Source organism: Peromyscus eremicus, chromosome 2, assembly GCF_949786415.1.
Source record: "Peromyscus eremicus chromosome 2, PerEre_H2_v1, whole genome shotgun sequence".
Lineage (NCBI taxonomy): Eukaryota > Metazoa > Chordata > Mammalia > Rodentia > Cricetidae > Peromyscus > Peromyscus eremicus.
In genome coordinates, this window is record NC_081417.1 from 101,392,442 (window position 1) to 101,407,948 (window position 15,507).

General features: G+C 39.2%; 1 protein-coding gene across 1 annotated transcript in view; it reads left to right on the top strand.

Annotated features, from left to right (window-relative positions):
* Adamtsl1 (ADAMTS like 1) overlaps positions 1-15,507 on the top strand; it is a 359,842-nt gene that overhangs the window by 35,558 nt on the left and 308,777 nt on the right. The window contains exon 4 of the mRNA XM_059255823.1: positions 3,227-3,272. Coding sequence (XP_059111806.1) covers positions 3,227-3,272 — 46 coding nt within the window. The remainder of the gene's footprint in view (positions 1-3,226; positions 3,273-15,507) is intronic.

The window sequence follows — 15,507 nt, forward strand, 5'->3', positions numbered from 1 at the left end:
AGATGAAGTTAACACTCAGACCCACTCCCTTTCTAGCATCCCAGAGTCATACTAGTGTTTGTATCTTGCACATCCTACCCACATCTTGCTTCTTTTCTTGTGTTCTACTTTGGAGTTAGTCAAGCCCAGGGTTCCAAATCTCTAGATCTCGTCTCTGTGTCTGTAGCTTTAAGCCTGCTTAACACTCTCAGCCTCAGTTTCCTCATTTGTTAAGTGAGAATAATAAAACTTGGCATATGTTGAAAAGTTAAAGATAATATGCAAATTCTGGGCCAAAGTGTTTCTATTATAATTTATTATCCACAATTTGACAATGTCTTTCAATAGTGAGTACTTTGTGAAGGATAGAGATATGCTCAGTAGTAGAGCACTTGCCTAGCATGAGCAATCTCTAATTAGTAGTAGTAGTAATAAACAACCAATTTGCCAAACTTGAACACTGGCACATTTTAATATCATATTTTTGTCAAGTTAAATGGACAATCAACTTCATAATATAACATGGAAAAAGAAGTTGTTTAGGAGCATAAGTGACATATAAATCAATATTAAATGCTAGATAATTATACGATATTATTTGAAGAATATAAAGAAAAGCATTTTCTCTGTTTTTGTTTTTGCTTTATCAAAATGATATATCTCCTATTCCAAGGATTATTTTTAATAAATTCTGCATATACAGTTATAATTTAAAATCTCTGGAAGAAAGTAAATTTAAATTATTGAAGTGTATATATTCAAACTGCTTTCTTTGTCTTATTCTGTGGTGATGCATTGTAATGGCCCCCATCATTTGAACAGAGCTTTATGCTGATACTCCTGAAGCCATTTGATGGGAGACCAAACTAAGATCCTAAAATCAGGGAAAGGGGTTGACTCAAGTAAGAGAGCAAAGATTCTGATCTTAAAACTCCTAATTCAGAACTGTTTCCATTATTATCTTCATACATAGATGTTTAAGACATGAAAATGAAAAGATAGAAAATGACATGATTGCCTCAGAGATTACACAGAGTTCAGTTTTTCAAGTAAAATTCAGATTTTGTAGTATAGAGTTATTACACTTTTTGTGTTTTAGAGTTTACTGTGGTCCCCCTTGCCTATCCAAACATGGATCAGCATACTCATGCCAACATAGCCAACACTCTACCTCTCAGCAATCATTAGAGTTAGGTCATTCTTGGAAAGCATCTTGGCCAACATGGCATCAGATGAGTGATGCTCCTCATATGAGCTAACCATTCAGTGTTATCATCTATTGAGGCAACAACAGCAGCCTGGCCAATGACCAACTTCAACTTCATTGGCCCTAGAGTATTGCTGGTCTTGTTGACCACATGCATATCTGTTGATTCTCCCTTTTTTCAACAATTTGGATGCCTTCCTTTTCTAATTCTAGTTTTAATGTATATTAAAGCAGTTAATTTGGGTTGAAGCCAAATCTCTATGCCTAAAACAGCCTGTGTGTAATTATGTTTCCAGATGCCATTTTGTTTTTGTTGACATTTTTAAGACCTAACACAATCACTATTTTGATGCCTAATTGTATTGCCAAGTCATATTCATTACTTTGCATTTTTCGAAGTCAGTTCCTTCCCAGACTGTAACAGTAGCTCCAACATGTTGCTAAAGTGGGAGCAAGGTGTGATTATAAATGTAAGTCCTGAAACTAAGTGGCCTATTTCAGTATTACTCCACCACTTAGCATTTGTGGGGCTTTGACAATCCCCTTTAGACATCATCTCATCTGTAAAATGAATGCAATGATCATATCACATTTGATAGATCAAATAAGCATGTAACTTAAAATTAGTTCTAGGACTCCATACCTGTTAACTACTTGCATAATTCTCTGAAAATTTTATAATATAATTTTCCTTGCTTTCTGAAAAGTGGGGGTTTACTTGAAAAGAGTAGAACACTATTGTTCATGAATTGTCATCACTGAATGTTTTAGCAAAAAACAATTATTTTTGTTCATGAGAATTTAGTAAAATGGAAACTCCCATGCAGTGCTGGTAGGAGTATGTAATAGCACACCCTTTATGGAATGCAATTTGGCAATAATTTTCAAGCGCCTTACCAAAGTGTATTCCCTTTAGTTCAGTAATTCTGCTTCTAGAAATTTATCTATTTTTAAAGACATGGTCAGAAACTTGTATAAAACTTGTTCATGGAGATGGTTTGTTATACTCTCACTTATTGAATCCTATGAAATTACATAAATTACAAGAGATGGATGTGGTTATATAAATTGTACCATTTGATGAAATATTATATAACTGTCAACACAGTATCTTTAAAGTATTTTAATAGCATGGGCAGGAATCTTCAAAAAAATTTCAGCGGAGGGCCAGCTAGACAATTCAGTGGGTAAAGATATTTGCCAACAAACCTGAAAACCTGAGTTTGATTGCTAGATCCCATAAGGTGAAAGGAGAGAACTGACTCATGCAAATTGTCCTCTGATCTACATATGTACATTATGGCGCACTCACACACACAATGGATTTTTTAATTTCTTTAAAAAAAAAATCTTTAAGTGGAGGGAAAAAACAGGCTATAAAACTGTGTAAGTGATGTGATTTCCTCTGCCTTGCAAGGAAATAAATGAGGTGATAGTGATATGTTATTTAAATATAATGCTTTTTATTTATTCTTCAAGAATTTCATACACACATACAATTTATATTTATTATATATGCTGCCACTTCTACCCTCCAGTCCTTCCCAATCACCTGCCTCCACATCCTCCTCTCAACTTAATGCCCCCCTTTTACAACCCACTGAATTTAGTGCTGCCCATTTGCTGCCTACATATGCATGAATATGGGGCCACATACTGGAACTTGGATAATCTATTATGGGTAACACTCCTGAAGAAAACAGCTTCTTCCTTCAGCAGCCATCAGCTGTCAATCCCTCTTCCTCTGAGGATGGGACCTGATGATCCTCTCTTATCCATGCTGAAATATTGACTGTATCTTCTTCAGGTCTTAAAATTTTAAAGCAATGTAAATGCTTCATTTTAACTTTTTTAGAGAAATCAATGTATACATCCAACTTCTTTAGATCTGTTCGATTCAGTGTTTAATGGTATCAATTTAAATAATATAATTAGAAGAAAGAGACTTACCATTAGTACTAAGAGGAAATTGGTCCAAACTTTGAGCCTCTCATAGGTAATACTAAACATTACATTTTTTTTTTTCTTTTTGTGACCTAGGAGCTGTGAAGGAAGAAATATTCGATATAGAACATGCAGTAATGTGGTAAGTGTGAGCTTCTTTGGTTGTAAAATTGTGATAGTTAGGCCCTGGGATATGTTAAGAAGTATTATGGATCCTACGTGGAAAGCCAATCAATTAGTAGTTCATAAACAGTTATTTATTGCATGGTATACCAATTACTCAATCACTTCTAATGTTCCACAATATAAACTTGTAATCATTCAACCAGATTAAAACTAACTAGACTGTTTCAAAACAAACTGCATTTTCTCCCTGTTCTCTATGTCTGTTCACATAGAGCTCTCATGAGAAATGAAGCAGGGGAATGATAAAAAGGAAAACACATGGAGTATCATGAAATAAATATTAGTTAATCAGATTCAGGTTTGCTGAATGCCTTCATCTGTCCAGCAAATATCTGCTACGTGTGGGGCAATGTGCTAGCACAGGGAAAAAGAACGCGTGGAAACCGTCCTCAACATCTGCAACCGAGTATGGGTGGAGAGAGGGAGATAGATGGACACATAACCTCATTCCTAGACAAACGTGACAAATGCCAGTAGGGATAAAGTTGTTTGGGGATGACAACAGAGAATTCTGAAAGGTCTTAAGGGGAAAAAATGGAGTGTAATAGAGCTTGGAGAGGTATGACTGGCCCATGCTGTGTGTGAGGAGATGGCAATTACTCTAACCAAGTGAAGACTGTGGGCCTCTTCGGAGTGTTTAATGAAGAGTGCAGGCCTTTCTAGAGACAGAAGTGGTTAAGGGTGTACTTCGAAATCATGTCGGTAACTTGTGTCTGCCAACATGCAGGAAAGAGTTTAAAGATATTTTAAGGTCATATCATGAAGAGCTTTGAATGTTACTTTCCAACTTCATGGGTCCAGTGGGCACTGGGAGGTTCTGAAGTGAGGGTACGGTGTACAGTCTCATGTTCAGAAAAAAGTTCTGTAGTAATAACTGAGTTGCACGGAATCAGGGACTAAGGAGAGAGAGTTTGTAAGGGCTTAGCCCTGGAGAAATGCATCCTAGAGGGACAAAAACTAAGGTCGCTCTGCATGAGTAGACAAGAATGGACAAGCGTCTGAAGTTAGGGTGAAGCTGGAGTCCAGGAAGCAGAGGTAAGCACACTGTGAGAGCTTTGCACTCCCTAATCCCTCTGTTCAGGAAACTCTTCCTCATTGTTTGTGCAATTGGCACTTTCGTGTTTAGACTCAGTTGACATGTCTCTTCCTCAGAGTGGCCTCCTGGACCATCTTTCCTCATATGACTGTCCTACCACTCAGTTTCACTCTTCACAATGGTAGTTTCATTCAACTTTTATCTGTTTGTTTAGTCATTCATTTATTTACTTTTAAAACAGGGTTTCCCTATATAGCACTGGCTGGCCTGGAACTTGCTATGTATACCAGGCTAGCCTTAAACTCACAGAGATCCACCTGCCTCTACCCCTGCAAGTGATAAGATTAAAGAAAGACATGTACCACTACACCAAGCATCACTTAATTTTCTTTACAGAACTTTTCTCTACCAAAATTCATCTTCCTGAGTTACTTTTGTTGTGTATCTCTACATACTCCACAAAGACAAGAACCCCATTCATTTTTTTTCTATCTGTTGTCCCTAGGAACTAGAACTGTTGTTAATGAATACATATAAAGCTCACAATGGATATTTGCTGAATACAAAATGAGTACTCAGAATGCTAGGTGAATGATTAGAACCAGTATCAGAAATAATACAATTTTGGGGGCTGGAGAGATGCTCAGTGATTATCCAGAGCACTTGTTGCTCCTCCAGAGGACCTGAGTTCAGTTTCCAGCACCCACATGGTAGTAAATATCTATCTGCAACTCTAATCCCAGGAGACACAATGCCGTCTTCTGGCCTCTGCAGGCATCAGACACAAATATATGTACCATATATGTGGTACACAGACATATATGCAGGCAAACATTTATACACATAAAATAATAAAATATTTTTTTAAAAAAATAAGACAGTTTGAGAAGTTTTTGGAGAGAAAATCAGTAAATTTGTTCTAGGAGCACTGGAGAGATTGACTAGCAAGCTCAACTTGTAGATAATACAAGTAGGTGATAGCATTCTGGCGTGGAAAAAAGTCAAGGCTTAAGCCATAGAACTACAAAATAGAAAGCACCAAGTTTGAAAGTTTGAAGGCAGCCTGTCAGGTACTGTATAAAATTATGAGGGAAGGAACTTCAGGCTTTCTTGGGATGTCAGCAACTAGATTTTTTTTAAAGGATATGGAACCCTGTGAGAGAGGTGAGTAGAATGTAGGAGAGAATCTAAAAAGTTGTTTAGGAGGAAAAAATTGTCAAGAGTTTAAAGAATAAAGAAAAAGGAAGCCAATGGGGGAATAATTTCCATAGTTTACTAGGAATAAAAGAAAAAAAGTATATTAAAGAGGAAATGGGATGGATGGGCATAAGTTATTTATGCAGGTCTATTTTGTGCTGCTGTCATGGAATACCACAGGCTGTGTAGATTACAAATATTACAGGTTCATTTGGAACCTGGGGCTGAAGACTGAAAAGTTCAAGTCCCAGCATCTGGCAAGAGCAGTTTGGATGAGTCAGGACAAATAGGCTGAACTAATCCTTTTTGACAGGAACACAGTTTCTCTTAATACTGTGACAATGGCAATTAAATTTCAGTATGGCTTTTAGAAGATATTCAAATACCACCACTATTTCTATGAAATGTACAAAAGAAACACCTTGTGTGGACTCGAAGGAGGCTTGCTTGCTTGCATCAAATATGAGACTTCTGGAGGGCTCTTGCTTACAGGTAAACACTATAAAGCTTACAAATATTAGGCTCTGGATTCAATTCCCAGCACCACCCACACACATAAAAAATGACAAAGATAAATGGTGGTGTAAGGAGGTAAGGATGCCCTAGACACCATGCCACATCTCTCTGAGGAGGGGGGGAAACAGGTGATAAATCAAGTTATCTTAACAAAGAGAAAGGTTATGGACTTCATTCTTAGAAGATAGATGCAAATTGAAAATGAGAAAGCGAATACAAAACCCTGGATTGGTCAGGGTGGAGATCAGCAATCAGTATAGAACTGCTGGGCAACAAAGCGGGGTAGGGTGGGGTGGGGGACTGGTCTTACAGAGAGGAGGATTGCCAGGTTTGAAGACTTAGAAGAAAGACTGAGAAACACTGAAGCATGGACCGTGCATGTGAGTCAAGGCTACAACACAGATCACAGGGTGAAATCAATGGAAAGTGCTCTGCAGAGTTTTAAACGCCTGAGGAGACCATGTAGGAAACCAGCTAGGAGCCTGGGGAGTAAGTGTAATTATTCAGGGGAAATCTTTTTGTAGCTAGATGCTTGTTTCCATTTAGGATAGACGATGTCAGATAATATAGTATATACATCATTGTCATTTAACATCATTAAATTGTTGATTGGTTAAAAAAAAATAGACGTTTTACATTTTTAAGCCATTTTGACAGTGTCTGTTTAAGAAATGATATGAAAAGGATTGGAAAGATGAATGTCTCAACTTTATAAAAGGTTAGGCTCACAACCAAAACATCTTGAAATGGCGTGAAAATACGGCCTGAGGGAAGGCTTATTTGTTTTCTCTAGTCCCCTGTTCTTGGTAGTACTAACTTAGACAACAGGAATTTTTTTTTTTTTAAGAAACCTGCTGCAATTTGATTCTGCATATCTTCCTTCTTTCCTTTTGAGTGTGTAGGCAAGCGGAAATGGCCTGAGCCTGACTCTGTAGATGAATTTTCAACATCTTGAGCAGTAGACTGCCTGTCCTGTCCTTAAAGCTCTTCAAAAATTTCCATGACTTCCTTTGAACACTTTCATGGGTCAATGCAGACTGACTCTGACCTCAAATTATTTGCAACTTAACAGCAGCATTACATGAGCCCGATTTCTACAGCTTGGAGAACCAAACTGATACTGATTGTTTTATGAGCACCTAGAATCTTCAAATAATTGGAGAATTTTTCTTCCTGGATTTTGGCCACGACAAAAGCAACAGTGCAATAAACAAATAAATAAATAAATAAATAAATAAATCTCCTAAGAAAGGCTCTTTTCTGTACACACTCCTGTTTTTTAACTTGAGATGTTTAGGACAATTCAGCTGAGTTTGGCAACTTGAGAGTCCCTCAGCTCAGTTTTCAGGGATACACCTTTTCCCTAGACTGCTTTCTGTGATACCTCTGAAATACTGTGACTTAAAAAAATTAAACTCATTATTATTTTTTGTAGTGCTGTTAAATTCGACATTTTTTTAGAATCTACTCCCCAAAGCAAGATGAAGAGTAGAGAACATATTCTAATTTTTATGAATTTCTGAGAAAAAAAAATCAGCTCAAAGACATGAATAAATTGATTGCCAGGGCCTAGAGAGGTTACTCAGCAGTTCAGAGCACTTACCACTTTTGCAGAGGACTGGAGTTTAGTTCCCAGTGTACATGTCAAGTAGTTCACAAACTCCCTTAACTCCAACTCAAGAGGATCCAATGTCCACATCTGGCCTTGTAGGCTCCTTACAAATGTGAACATACACAAACACAGATACACACATGTTCACATAAGTAAAAATAAAAATAAATCTTCTAAAAATAAGTAATTGCCAATTACTTTGTAGATGACATGTATCAGTAGGAAAGCATCAAATTCCCCACAGTGTTTCCTTAGTTCTCATAGTCCTGGTTCTAATTGATCCCAAAAATCTTTTAATTCCTGTGGTAGGAATTAAATAATAAATGTTCCTCATAGACTCTGGTATTTGAACACTAGGACCCCAGTTGGTAGAGCTATTTGGGGGATGTTATGGAACCCTTGAGAGGTGTACCTTTGCTGGGAGAAGCACTGGGAGCTGCCTTTGAGAGCTTAGAGCCTCATTCCACTTGGCTCTTTTTACTTGGTCTTTACTGCTGGCGATGTGAACTGCTGTGCCTGCTGCCTTGCGTTCTGCATGTGCCATGTCTCATCCTCCATGGCAGACTCTTACTTCTTTGGAGCTATGAGCCAAAGTGAACTCTCTTCTGTAAGTTACTTTGAGTCCCGTTATTTTATCACAGCCACAGAAAAGCAATTAATACAATTCCTAAGGACACTGCTGACCAATATTGTCCATTTAATAATTGTAATTGTGTGCTTGTTTCTAAGAAAGCACCAAGGTTCTCCCTGGAAGACAAGACTCAGGACACTTGAAAGAAACAACAGATGTAACTAGCAAACCATTCAAGAAAGATGTTTAGATCTCAGAGATGCCTTGCACCTAAATGAGTCTAGGAGGTCTCGGAGCTTTTTCCCTATTTTTACTGAATCTCAAATCTGAACACCTCAAGCTTAATTTGACATTTAAAATTGACTCCACATAAGTATAGAAAACTGCTTTATTATTTATAAACTTTATTCTCCACCTTTCTTAGTCTACACAGGAATTGGTATTTATGAGATGGTGGCCAAAATTACCAACATAACGGCCCAAGATGCTTATGATAGCTTTTGGTGTTCTTCAATTCTTTACTAATATTATATTGCCCCACTGAAACATTTTAATGCCCTTAAAACAAAATATTTATTGATCAGGAGAATGTTTCATAGCCTTGGACATATTGATAAGCAAGATCTAATTAAGTTTTTACTATAATGAAAGACTGCATTAGAAACATGCAAATTATTTAAAAGAAAAAAATAGGTCTATGGGTATAGGTCATAGCAAGAGTGCTTGTCTGGTATTCATGAAGTATTGTGTTTTTATAGTCTCCAGAACTGCAGAGAAAAAGCAGGGGTTCAAGAGGAAGAGGAATGAGGAAGGGAAGAAAAACATATCAAGTTATGATTGATCAGTGCCATGCAGAAACTCAAAGAGTTGGTGGATGCTTCTGATTTGGATGATCAGAAAAGCTTACTTGAGGAATGACTTGTAATTCACAAGAAGAAATCAGCTATGTGACTTTCCATGAAGAACTTCCTACATTAGATAGTGAAACATCCTACAACAGATAGTGAAAAGGCTCTAAGGTTCCAAAAAACTGTGGTATTTTCAAAGCAAGAATAAAGTCACTATGTCTAGAGTCTACTGAGTGAAGGCAAGAGTATTGGAGGCCAAGGAAAACTAAGTTATTTTTTTCAGTTGGAAGCAGCTAGATCATGCAAGACACTACCAGGGGTTTATATTTTCATGTAAAGCAAAGTGTCTGTAAAAAACTTAAGCAGGGGAGAAGAGAACTGAACTTGTGCATCTGTCTACAAGACCGACTTTGCTTCAGCTCACTCTTGGGATGGTCGGAAAGCAGAAGACTAGGAGACTTTGCAATGGTTTAGGTGAGTTCCTATGGTTGAGCCAGCGTAGCACTGATAGGAAGGTTTGAATATATTTCAGAGATGGACTTTCTCTAAGGTGTTTTCACCTTGTCCTCTATTTAACACAATCCTCTTCTGTGATCTTCAGCACTGTTGCTGTGTAATATCTTACGGACAGCATTTTTTCAGGAGACAAAGGGGTCCGCTCTTATGGCTCAAGAGAACACAGTGACCCTGGCAAGTTTATAACTTTCTTTGAGAATCTGCATCTACATCCAAATAATGTGAAATTGAACCAAATATCCTCATATACCTCTTCCAGCTCAAACTTTTGATTTCTTATAAAGTGTAAATAAGCTGTACTGGATTTGAGTATGAATATAGACTGATAAAGATAACAGTGGTAGCACAATTGTCAGTAATGCCACAGTGAAAGCATTTATAGCAAGCAGTAGAGAGTAAAGAGATCCAATGTGTGTAGTAGGAGTGGAATTCTCAACTTGCTACAGCTTGACTATCTATTTAACTATTAGTTCCCATCTCTGAGGCTGTAAAAGACCATGGGATACACAAGATTATTCATGTAGCTTTTAACAGTGGGATTCTCACTTGGTCAATATGTCCATTTTTCTCATGATGCTTTTACACAGAATGAAGTCATGTAACACTTGCTGCTTTATATCCAGGGCCAAATATAAAACCCTAGGGAATGATAGCTCTGATACAGGCCTTCCTTTGTCTTGGTTTTTTGTTTGTTTGTTTGTTTGTTTTGTTTTGTTTTGTTTTTCGAGGCAGGGTTTCTCTGTATAGCTTTGCGCCTTTCCTGGAACTCACTTTGGAGACCAGGCTGGCCTCGAACTCACAGAGATCTGCCTGCCTCTTGGTCTTGGTTTTGAAACCAGCTTTTAGAGTTCATAACAGTGCCACACCCCTGCAATTTGGACAGATGTATTACAATCAGCTCTGTGAATCAGATCAGAGTCTGTCTCTGGATCATTCTATCTGAAGTACTCTAAGGTAGGGAATGGGTTAACTTTCTCCTCCTCTTGTTTATGGCCTTTGTCATCCTTGTTCTGGAAGCTGAAAGCAAGTGATGTTACTTGACAGGGTCCTGGGTTTATTTGCTTGATTTCTCTTGCTCCTTTCCTTGTGTAATCATATATGTCACCAACATCCATTGAATGCCCAACTCTTACTCTGCATTGGTGATCCTAGAAGCTGTTGCTATCAGGATAATGACAGGACACCTGTCCTTGAGGAAATAAGAGTCTATTATGAAAGGCAAAGCCACAAACACATAACTGAATAAAGTGTGATATGCACTGTCAAGTGTGGAGGTAGGCAGAGGGAACTAAAAAGTCCCATCAGCACCATATCTGATTGTTTTACCATGTGTACACGGGGTACCTAGTGCTGTGACTAACACTGTGCTTCTAAAACTGACTCTGGAAGCAGGAAACTCATAGAACTGCCTTAGAACATCTTAAACATGCAAAAAAAAAAAAACACATCAATACCTGATATCTATTGAACAATATACAAACCACTCAAGCACCGTTCTCTTCTCCATAGCATCTTTTCTTTTAATTGAGCATTGGCTTTCATAACAAGAGTGACGAGTAACCAATGCCAGATAGAGTAACAGTGACGCTTAGTCAGGGTTACTATTGCTGAGATGAATCACTGTGACCAATGCAACTTGGAGAAGAAAAGGTTTGTTTGGCTCACATTTCCTCATCACTGTTTATCATCAGAGGAACTCAGGACAGGAACTCAAACAGAGCAGGAACTTGGAGGCAGGAGCTGATGCAGAGAAAATAAAGGGGTATTGCTTACTAGTTTATTCCCCATTTCTTGCTCAGCCTGCTTCCTTATAGGACCAGGACCACTAGCCCAGGAATGGCCCCACCCACAATGGACTGAGTCCTCCCACATCAATCACTAATTAAGAAAATGCACTATAGGCCTAACTACAGCCCATCCTTAAGGTGGCATTTTCTCAGTTGGGGTTCCCTCCTCTCAGATGACTCTAACCTGTGTCAAGTTGACATAAAACTGTCTAGCACAGTGACTGATCTGATTCAAGTTTAGAGAAGCTTGTTCAGTTCCCAGCAAGTGCTTGCATCCATTAGTTAGTAAAGGGAAGTTAGGAGGGAAATAAAATACTTTTCTGGGAGTTATATGTATTGCTCTTTCAAATTGGTACTGAGTGAGTAGGACACCAATACTTAAGTTGCTTGGACCTACATACTCTTAAGTGAAACTGGTATATCTCCTTTTGCCCTATGGGTATCTTTTTTTAAAAAAAGAAAAATAAAGAAAAGAAAAGAAAATACTAGGGTATCAGTAGTGTTGTGAGCAAAATTTGCATGCATGATGAATGAATGACATCCCCAGTCAAATGTCCTTTGAGAGGAGCCATGAACGTTGAGAGGGAATAGGTTTCAAGCTACAGTGAGAGAACGGTTTTGAGAAATGGTGATGGCATTCACTAACAACCCCAGCTGAGATCTGCCATGCTGTAGGCTCTCCGTCTAGGCCCTGGATGTACTAATCACAGAGAAAGATGCAGTTTAGTCTCTCACGAAACTGAGTCAGGTGGGGAAGACAGAGTTAACATCCAAGCAATAAAGAAGACAATTTTACCTCATAGAGGCCATGAAGAAATAAAACAGGGCGGTGTGGTAGAGAGGGACTGTGAGGAGGCTGCTGTGCCTGGGTGGTCAGGAAGTTCTCTCTGAGGTGACATTGGAGACTAGTTAGTATGTGTGAAGGGCAAGGCATGAAGGGGGCCTAGATTGCTTCAGACCCTGCTGTGTGGTATTATGAGGTGCAGCACAAGGCCCATTGTGGGGAAAGAGGTGAGATATTTATCTGAGCTGAAGTGTAGGCTCACCCTGCATGTTATTTATAGGGGCATTCCTAGCCACTCACTCAGGGTGATGGGCTTTGTTGAGAAGAGAGGCTGACAAGAAACTAGCTGCTCTAACCACCCACTCTGTTTCTCCTCTCCCAGGCTACAAGCCAGCCCCTCTCAGGCAAAATATATAGAAGGCATGGAGGGATTTCTTAACCTCAAGTACAAAGTCTCTTAAGTGGGAAGGAAATTCTGAGGGAAAGAATGTTGGTTTCTTACTAATAAATGTTCAAGATCTCCACCTACCAGAGGGGCTTCCAAGGTTACCCTCAGCGTCCTGGCTGCTTCTCCCTGCAGATGACTCATTCTCTCCAGCATGGACCAAAGAAATGTGCTTCTCACAACATCCATCCATTCTTCATGCCTTGTCCCGGGCAACTGAAAATAGGAAAATTCCCTTGTGCTGATTTCATCTCTGAGATCACTGTAAGTCAGCTAGGACGTGTCCTCTTCAGGTAGGTTTAGACAGCGGTTCTCAACCTGTGGGTCACGACTCCTTTGGGGGTTGCATATATTTACATTACCATCTATAACAGTAGCAAAATTACAGTTATGACGTAGCAATGAAATAGTTTGATGGTTGGAGGTCACCACAACATGAGGAACTGTATTAAAATATTGCAGCATTAGGAAGGGTGAGAACTACTGGCTTAGAGGAAATTTGGGGACAAGGTCTCATTCCCTCAAGCTTCTACATGCACTTTGTACTTGGGGAGTCTCTGAAGGGACTTAGATGTATGAGCCAGAGAAGTCGGGGAGACTTGAAGATCTCTCCTTCACTGTCATGTTCCAGGGACACTGAAGGCCACCAGTCACACCAGTTCACTGGAAGAGCAGCAGATCATTTCCGAGTTGGAGCATTGCCACTACTACTTCTGTGCTTGACACAAATGTACTAATTTCTCTAATGTCCCTTTTACCACCTGGCAAAATACCTTGTTCGTAAACATACGGAGGAGAACGAATACAATGTTTGTGGCGGTTTTAAAATGGGAACAAATAGAAGGAAGTCAGCTAAGTCAACAAATATGTGCCAACACTGGAATGCTATATAGTCATGTAAAAGAATAAAGTAGCATGATATGCACAAACCCTCAAGGTTATTTTAAGTTTGGAAAGCCAAACTTAATATACAGCGATATATATACAGTAATAGCTATAGTGACCTAGCTTCAAAGCTCCCTCAAGTGGACTGTGCCTAGGTGTGTGACATGGCTGCAGTCTTGAAGGATATGTAGCAAACTGATTGCAGAAATTACTTAATATCAGACAGGGAGAGACTGAATGAATGAGGGGACTCACTTATAGTTCTCATTTTTTTTATGCTGCTAAGTTTTCAGAAAGACAAAGGTGCATTTTCTGTCAGTAGTTTAATCTTAATAAAAAGTATGAAAAATAAAGAGAATTTGAGGGGAAGTATTTTAAGTTTCTCCAATAAGTTTTATATTTGCTTTTGAACCATTAAAAAAATCCCAAATCACAGATTGTTTTGAGGAACGCAGAGGCCATACCTGTAGTGTGATGCTGGTCTCAACAGTGTTACCTCTGCACCCTTGCTTCACGTGAAGTGGCTTCACTTGCGTTCTCTCAGTTATGTGTGGGAGTCTCAACAGCCCAGGAGCTCAGAATACAAGTAAACCGGATGATGGTGACTTCATAGGGCTGATTAAATTATGTGGGCATGAGGTTGGGTCCCAATGAAGTGTGACCAGTAAGGAGGTCAAGATGTGTAAATACACACATAAACAGAAGGAGAGAGAGTAGAGAGAGGGGAGGAGGGAGAGGGGGCAAAGAGAGAGAGAGACCATGCAGCCATTCCCCAGTCCCAAAGAGAGATGTCAGAGGGAAATCACTGCAGGTACCTTGAACTTGGACTTCCAGTCTCCAGAGTTATATATGAATAAATTTCCAACATTTCTCCTACTCAGCCTGTGGCACTTCGCTATGACAGCCCTACCTTCCTTCAACATCCTCCCATCTTCTTACCAAATACTGTTTTTTTTAAGGAGACATTTTTACTTCTTTTGATTTTAAGTTTTAGACATTTCATATAACCCAGGCTGGCCTTCAACTTTCTATGTAGCCGTGGAAAACTGAATTCTTGATCTTCCGGAGTCATCTCCAGAAATGTTGAGGTTATGGGCATGTGCCAGGATACCCAGATTATGTAGTTCTGTGGATCAGCCCAGAGTCTCCTTCATACATGCTGGGCCAGCACTCTGATAACTGAACTATATCTCCAGCCCCAAGGGAGACATTATATTTTTTAATATATTTATTTATTTATTTACATTACATCCCATGCAGTTTCCCTTCCTTTCTCTCCTCTCAGTCCCTCCCTCCATCCCCCTTCTATTCCCACTCCCCAATCCACTCCTCCTCCAGTTCTGTTTAGGAAAGGGCAGGTCTCCCATGAGTATCAAAAAAACATGGCATATCAGCCTTTAATCCCAGCACTCAGGAGGCAGAGGCAAACAGATTTCTGTGAGTTCGAGAACCACCTGGTCAACAAAATGAGTTCCAGGACAGCCAGAGCTGTTACATAGAGAAATCCTGTCTTGAAAAAGACAAAAAAAAAAAGTGTGAAGGAAGACATTCTTTTTAAAAGGTAAATTAGATCATTTTGAGCCTCTGAAGATCAGCCTTACTCTGGCAGCTTGAGGAACATGTCATTGTTTTGCAATTACAGTGGCCAGGTATTCTGAAATAAGAACACCAGACCTCATCTCTGGCTGAGGCGCAGATGTACACAGCCCCTTCCTTTTAATCCAATGCCTTCTTCTTAGGCTAGGCAGTTAGGTATTCGGCAGCTATAATGGTTGGCTGTTCTTGGCCAGAAAACTATGGGATTAGAATTGGTACATAGGTTCACAGTGATATACAAAGGATCGATCAGTGTCTACCAGATGAAGCCTAGCTCACCACAAAGCCAGGGTCAGTGTGAAATGGTGACTTACCTAGTTCACGTGCATTGGGTCTCTGTGTGCCTTTCACCTACTGGGCATTGGGAAGAAACTGATGTTCTTGAGGGATAATATTTT